The sequence below is a fragment of the Anastrepha ludens genome, chromosome 5, assembly GCF_028408465.1.
Source record: "Anastrepha ludens isolate Willacy chromosome 5, idAnaLude1.1, whole genome shotgun sequence".
Lineage (NCBI taxonomy): Eukaryota > Metazoa > Arthropoda > Insecta > Diptera > Tephritidae > Anastrepha > Anastrepha ludens.
In genome coordinates this window covers 72,834,107-72,841,706 of record NC_071501.1, presented here as the reverse complement: position 1 = coordinate 72,841,706, position 7,600 = coordinate 72,834,107, and the positions used below count along the sequence as shown (strand labels likewise).

Here is a 7,600-nt window from a genome sequence, read left to right as displayed (position 1 = left end):
CTTGTACAGAGTAAGTGGGGAAAGTCCTTGATCATCATTCACTTGAGATTGACAGGACGATTCTTCTGCTTTCAGTTCAAGCAGTTCACAACTCCCTTGCTTCACCCAAGTTTGCTCTGTGTAGCTTCCAAACATCCGTTCTGGAGCGAGGGAGAAGGCGAAACAACCCAGGATGACTGGTTGTGCGCTGGGTTTGGGACTCGCCACGTAAAAATCCTACCCCAATGCATAAGTAAGTAAAGCCTCGGATGAGAACTGCATACTCTGATGACGACTACGGCGAACGAACTAAGGACATGCGCCTGGAATGACCCGTCCCTTAATGGAAAAAGAGCAGCTGCCCAGCCGGTTGAAGTTCTCGTAAGAGTAAAGGCTAACATCACTGCCTTGTGACATCTACTACAGCTGCCGTGTGAGGGAACGCAGGTTTGTGTGTTGGGTTTATAAGGGGAGAAAGACCCTCGTGATGCCGCGATGTCTAACACGGCACAATTTATTAATCGGTATTGCTGGCGTATACCGATGGCATTGACGTTGACGTCGACCTCTTACGAATTCCGTGAAGGTCATCCATCAGCTACTGTTGGTCCAGCTAAGATCGATGCTATTTTAATTCGATGCTAATTTTTGAGGTTGATCAGCTGTTATATACCGTGAGAAAGAGATTGTCTTGGGTATTAGTAGAAGTCAAATACTTTTAATTGCACAAAAAGTTTGAAGTTTTTGGATTTCTTTACATCGTGTTCGGATAGCCGTTTATACAGTGCATTATTTTCTAACGGACAGCGCTCTTACACAGACATCTCCCACAAGCGTGCAGATCACTAATCCTTACGAATATTTTTCTCTTGAGCGGACAACCTTTTCATTATATTATCAACTTTTTTTAACTTCCTCCCATAAGCGGGGGTTAAGTGTTTGTTCTCACTGTATGAGTCGTTCTTAGGACTGACTATTACTACTACGAGGACGGCACAGACTTGTGGCAATCCTCCCGCTGTTTCTCCAACGGCTTGGGCATAGGATGTGCAGGCCCAAAACTCACTCACCGCCAAGACGACCAGGGCTGAAAATCCTGGGCCCTGGGCCGTGGAGGAAGAAAGCTACTAGTTGAGGATGGACACCTATTGGACGGTGCATCCTCATCAGGCTTTATACATAGCTCTATAGAATGCCTGTTACTGGGCGAAAATGAGCTTAACTCTGTGGAACCAGCGAACGCAATGGAGATGCAGGCGACCCCTTTAGCTGATCCTGGGGAGGCTGCGCTGGCTCATTTACGTCTCAATGCTCTGACGCTTTCCTCTGCGGACGGAAGCAATGTGGTTAATTTGGATGCAAATCCGAAAAGTACCACTGCACTAACGGCTGTAAAGAAAGCGTCTGATTCGGGAGACAATTTGGAGGACGTAGACGTGGTTATGACGTAGGTAACCCCTGCCTGTCATGTCACCACGACTGAGAAAACCAACCTGGTTCCTGTCCTGGTACCAGCTTCGACGACTGTTGGGGCTATGGTTAATCAGAGTTCACGCTCAGAAAGTACCAGCGCACCAATGATCACGGAACAGATGCCAGCTTCAGGAGGAAATCTGTCTAATAGGCAGAAGATGCGGCAAAGGCAGAGGAACGCGAAGAAGGCAAGAGAAACAGTGCGTATGACTACGTCTAACGGAGCTATGCCAGCTGCCACTCGAGCCGGAGTTGCGGCTCAAATATTTCATTTACGCAAATTAACTTGCAGCATAGCAAATCGGCTACGGCTCTTTTATGCCGCAGTCATGCGAAACTGTACACAAATCCTAACATAATATTAATTCAAGAACCGTGGGTGTCTAAAGGACAAATACAGGGCTTGGGAGATATAAAGTGGGGGTATATCCTTTATAAAGAGGGAGAGGTCCGTCCGCGTACGTGTATTATTATGCCGAAAGTGGTTGATTGCACTTTGTTAAGACAATTCTGCTGCCAAGACTTAGTTGCAGTCAAAATAAAGTATCGATTAGAGGGGAAAGAAGTAGACACAATTGTCGTCTCGGCCTATTTACCATGCGACTCCATTCTCCCTCCACCTACGAGGGAGTTTATGGAAGTTGTAAAATATGCTGAATCCATGGGAGCTTTTTCATGGTAGAAATACACTCGGAGGTTTGCCATTGCCTGCCGAGGGGCGACCGCTATTGGAAAAATGTTTTTCTTTAATTTTGGTGTTTCACCGAGATTTGAACCTACGTTCTCTCTGTGAATTCCGAATGGTAGTCACGCACCAACACATTCGGCAACGGCAGCCGCCAATATGATATTATCTGACAATAAAATAACAGATCATATCACTGGTTGAAAAGTGGTCTATAAAGATTCCCTGTCGGACCATCGTTTTATAGAGTTCAGGCTTGCGGCTGAGACAATCTCAACCCCAGCAGGCCGTAATCCTCGAAAAGCGGATTGGACACGATTTGAGGATCTCACTAAAAAGGAAATCCGTGATGTTCCCAAACTCCGGACAATAACTGCGATTGAAGACAAACTCATTGGGGTGAACTTTGATCCAGTATTATAACAAGATGTGCGCGGGACGTAGGAGAAGAGAGGGCAAGACTCGAAACTCCGGAAAACTTCCAGGAAACTTCTGGACAGAGCTCTTAAAACTCAGTTGGAAGAATATTGGACTGCCTGCCGAAAGCTGAGGAAGGAATATAAAAAGAAAATTAGATAATCTAAATTTGACTCTTATAGAACCTTCTTCAGTGAACTCGAGGAACGAAAGAGTTCAGCGAGGTTATGCAAAACCCTCCAAAGAGACCGGATGGCTAGGCTAGACTCACTGCTCAAACCAGATGGTACTTATACGGACTCAAAATCAGAAGTGTACGATGTTCTCTTTTCAACACATTTCCCTGGCTCCAGGAATGTTGTTGGAGTAGACTCACTGCTCAAACCAGATGGTACTTATATGGACTCAAAATCAGAAGTGTACGATGTTCTCTTTTCAACACATTTCCCTGGCTCCAGGAATGTTATTGGTCAAAGCTCTATCGATCAATCTGATCATGTCAATTTAATTACCAGCAGGCGTGATTGGTTTATTGCATCCAGGATAGTTAACGAGGAAACGATAAGGTTCGCCTTCCCGTCTTTCGAAAACTTTAAGTCCCCAGGACCCGATAGCATTTACCTAATCATGCTCAAGCGAGGCGGATAACAACTAATAAAGGCTTTGAAAAGAATCTTTACGGCATGTCTTGCGCACGCTTATGTTCCACAATTGTAGCGTTTGGTGAAAGTTATATTTGTCCCAAAGCCAGGCAAGGATGACTACGCTTTACCAAAAAGTTTCAGACCTATAAGCCTGACATCGTTTATGCTTAAGGGTCCTGAACGTATGGTGAAGAATCACATTAGGTCTAAGGTTCTAAGTCGAAACCCTCTCAATGTCAGACAACATGCTTATCAAAGTGGGAAATCTTGCGAATCGGCTCTGCATGAGTGCGTTAGCATAATCGAGAAAGGGCTGGAAACAAGAGCTTACACTCTTGGTGTGTTTGTGGACATTCAAGGACAATGACTCTAGGCGCTCTTCTATCAGAAGTCATGCAGTGGAGGAAATCATTGTCAGATGGATCCACTTTATGCTATAGATTGAGGTTAAGAAGGGTTGCCCACATGGCGGTGTACTCTCTCTTATACTTTGGTGCTTCATGGTGGACTCTCTTCTTAATGATCTGCAAGAAATTGAACACATCCAAGCCTTCGCAGACGATGTGTGCGTATTAATCTCAGGACGATCACTTGAAGTTATATGCAATAAAATGCAGGTAGCTCTAAATAAGATTGAGTGTTGGTGCGAATTGCACGGTCTTTCGGTGAATCCTACAAAAAGTACCTTAGTGCTTTTCACTAGGAAACGCAATATGGAAGGCCTGTTACTACCCACATTGAAAGGGGTAACACTGCCTTTTGTAAGTCCACAGAAAGGTTCAAGACCAATTAGGGGCATGTTTGCCCCCTTTTTTGGCTAGTTGGTCCGCTATTTCGTTTCCCTCGTGTCCTTCGTGTCCAGGAATCCAAGCCAGTAATAGTGTGTTGAAGCCTCCTTTTTATTGGGTAGAACTTAATATTAATAAAGTTCAGGCAGTCATGTACCATGTTTGAGATGATTGTAGTTAAAAGCCGCCTGACTATCTGAAAGTATGTAAATGTGAGTTGATCTTATTTTTCTACGGAGACATTTCCGCACACACATCTCTGGCATGTATTTCTGCCTGAAAGAGAGTTGGATAGAGACCCTTTGGAATCGATTTTGTAAACATTATATATGCTGCCTTCATTTTTTTTTTGCGAAAATGTCAACCGGGACTAGTCCTGCAATGGCAAAGGAAGCGTCATGAGAAATTGTACGGAGGCCGGATTTAGTCCCCAAGGCGCTTAGGCGATTGGCAGCTATTAGTTTTCTTGTGTAGCTATTTATATTCAATGCATCAACCCAGATCGGTGTCGCCTACAACAGGACCGAGCTAGCAACCCTTTATGGTATTATTCGTGACAGACAGGACAGCGCACTCGATGACTTTTTCACAGCATAGTCCGGGTGCATTTTAAAGCTTAAGGGACTCTCAATCATAGCCCCTAGATAATTAATAGTATATTTTGAATTAATAGTTATAGTCCCTATGGCATTCATAAATTAGACTGCCTTGCTATTGCTTAATCGGGCTATATCAGTTTTGTGCTCAACTAATTCCAGGTTCAAGGACATCAACCAAGCCTTGGTCGCACTTACTGATTCACTGACGATCCAGTCACTATATCGGATGTGTTTTTCCACCGTTACCACCACGGCATCGTCCGCAAATTCAACAACTTCGGTTCTAGAAGTCATATCCAGTCTTAGAACAACATGGTACATTATGTTCCATAGTATTGGACCCAAATCTGATCCTTGGGGAATCCCTGCTGACACAATGTACACCTCAGTTTAAATTAAAAAAACAAATAATTGGCGAGTACATTTCCGTTGAATGTTTGGTCGAGCTCTTCCTTCTTTCTGTGGCGTGCGTCTTCAAATTGTTCCACAAATGTTGTTCTTCAGTTTATAGTCCGTAAGATAGCTTCCAATTATTCTGGTAAAGTAACTACTGGTAGGCGGATTTCTAACATTCAGAGTTACCCCAACATTTTATTCTTTTTTCCCGCCACACCATCTCTTGCTCTCAATGTGGTAGCTTATTTTGCTAATTCCGCTACGCATTTGATAGCATCCACTGTTGAGAGGGATTTCCTGAAGCCGAACTGGTATGGATAAAATACATTTATTTTCTGCAAAAGACATAAAATTGTACTTGTCTCCATTGGAGGAAAAACATCAAGACGCACACAACAAATGGGAGAAGGAGATCGGCCGAACAAAAGATGTAAACTTCTATTATTTATACATAATAATTACATACTGAGTTGAATATGTCCATTATCAAAAATTGTTTCTTGAGGTTTTTTACTTCATTACTTAGATTCCTGGAGTTTGGAAAATTGTTCACTTAATTTATAAACGAAAAAAACCAAATGATCTTGTTCCAGAAATTTTGATGACTGGCAAATATATGTAAATTTCTGTCAGCTGTTTTCCAGTTAATATATATACGTATTTCCTGTAAATACTGTTGAATTTAATAAAATAATATTACTTGATAGTTGTGAACTAGGTGTAATAGAATGAAATGTATTTAAATATTTATAACGTTTCAATAAAAAACAAAAAAAAAAAACAAAAAAAAAAAAAAAAAAACAAAAAAAAAAAAAACTTTATTTATATTGCACCTACTTGTAATAAAACACATTCAAAGAAACAAGCACACCAATGTATGTATATGAGCCAGCAAATTTCAAAAGTCTTTATAGCTAAACTGCACTAAGTAAATTAAATACAAAACCATTGTCTGCAAAGTTTTTAGGCCGTTCAAGTGATTCAAGTCGATCAAACCGCACAAGCGGAATTCCGGCACATTATTTCGGCATACGGTAGCTAGAACCTCCAACTGTAAAAATACAACAGGTTAAATAATTAAATTCTATATAATCATCACATCTCATGCACATTCGGCTAGCACTAACACTTCTTTCGAGCTCCACATCCAATTGCGCCAAGTTAGTGAAACTCCTCAGCGACTGCGCCATGTCTCGTGCAACGCCCAACGCCAATTCGCAAACAGTAAAGTTGAGCCAAAAATCAAAAATATTTATTGCAACCGCCTGAAAGATATAGAAAATATCTAGCAAAGCTAACTCTGTAACTTTTTCGTTCCAAAGTATGCGAAAATAGTAGAGGGTCTGTATATTAGCACACATAATAGCGCCAATGCTGATCAGCAACTGGTGGCCGTAGACTCCTCCGAATCCTTTACAGACCTTCAACAAACGCATATACGCAGCTGTAATTTCATATATTTCACGCGTTACAACACTGCTGTGCCTGCTCTTGGCGCCATAATCTGCAATATTTTGCAATCTTCGTTGCAGTATCCAAATATAACGGTAAGTGGTTATGACACAATTGTAAAAGAGTAGCACCACAAGAAAAATTATATTGCCCAATATTATAGTAAAGATTAGCACCACCACTGCATTTACATTTGACTCAATTGGAGTAATAAATAGTATAAAGATGAAGGAGATATTTTGCAAAAATGTTGCCAGACCCTTCAATATAATATAATTGTCGTAAGTGGTACATTTTCGTGCTATAGCGGCATAATTGGCGTAGTAGACGCGTTCGATGGTGGCAAACTCATTGAAAATGTCCAGCACGGATTTGTATGCGCGAAATTTAATACGAAAGACAATGGTGAGCGTATAAATATTTAGCACTACTGTAACTCTGGTGAGTATTTCTATAAGTTTGTAGTTACTTAGCAGATCCAAATCTAGAAATTCTTTCCAGGGCCAAGCACATACGGAAGCAATCACTATGAGTGCGTTAATAAAAACGCTGTAGATCAAATAATATTTCGATGGTGTAATTTGTTGCAATTTTGTATTATACCGGAAGGGCAGTACTCCAAATGCAATGGCGAACCACATTGTAGCGTTGTAAAGAAAACGTGCAAGACCGGATCGGTAGCGTGACGCCATACTTAGCAACCATTAGGTACACCTTTCACACAGACTATTCTATTTACACTGAATTCTTCGCTGAATCGAATGAGATTCGCGCTGAGTGAACTGAGTGAGTTGATTGATGGACTGATAGCATCAAGTAATTACACTTAGTTAGAAAAATAGTACGAAACGTACAACTTCGACAGGTTAGGGCCAAACTTCTTATTTAATTTGTATTAAGCTTCTATCTTTTTCATGGAAAGTATGCCATTGAATTGTATGCCGCCTGCAAGGGCTTATGGTGTTGTTGTAATGGGCATCGCAGAAATGCAGCTACCCAGCGACTTGCATTGGCTGTTGAGTTTAGCGCCTCAACCTCTATTCCCGTGTTTATGATGTGTGTGTATGTATGCGAGTAAGGTGAAACTAGTTTGATGTTCATGCCGATATTGGTAACTGTTTTATATGCCAAAGCCTACTATAGGAGGGAGGTTCAATAAGGGCCCGT

General features: G+C 41.6%; 1 protein-coding gene across 1 annotated transcript; it reads right to left on the bottom strand.

Annotated features, from left to right (window-relative positions):
* Positions 1–5,879: 5,879 nt before the first annotated feature.
* LOC128864760 (gustatory receptor for bitter taste 22e-like) lies at positions 5,880–7,074 on the bottom strand. The gene is made up of 2 exons (XM_054104517.1): positions 6,109–7,074; positions 5,880–6,032 (listed from the first exon to the last, which is right to left on the bottom strand). The coding sequence occupies exons 1-2, from the start codon at positions 7,072–7,074 to the stop codon at positions 5,880–5,882; spliced, it is 1,119 nt and encodes a 372-aa protein (XP_053960492.1).
* Positions 7,075–7,600: the final 526 nt, after the last annotated feature.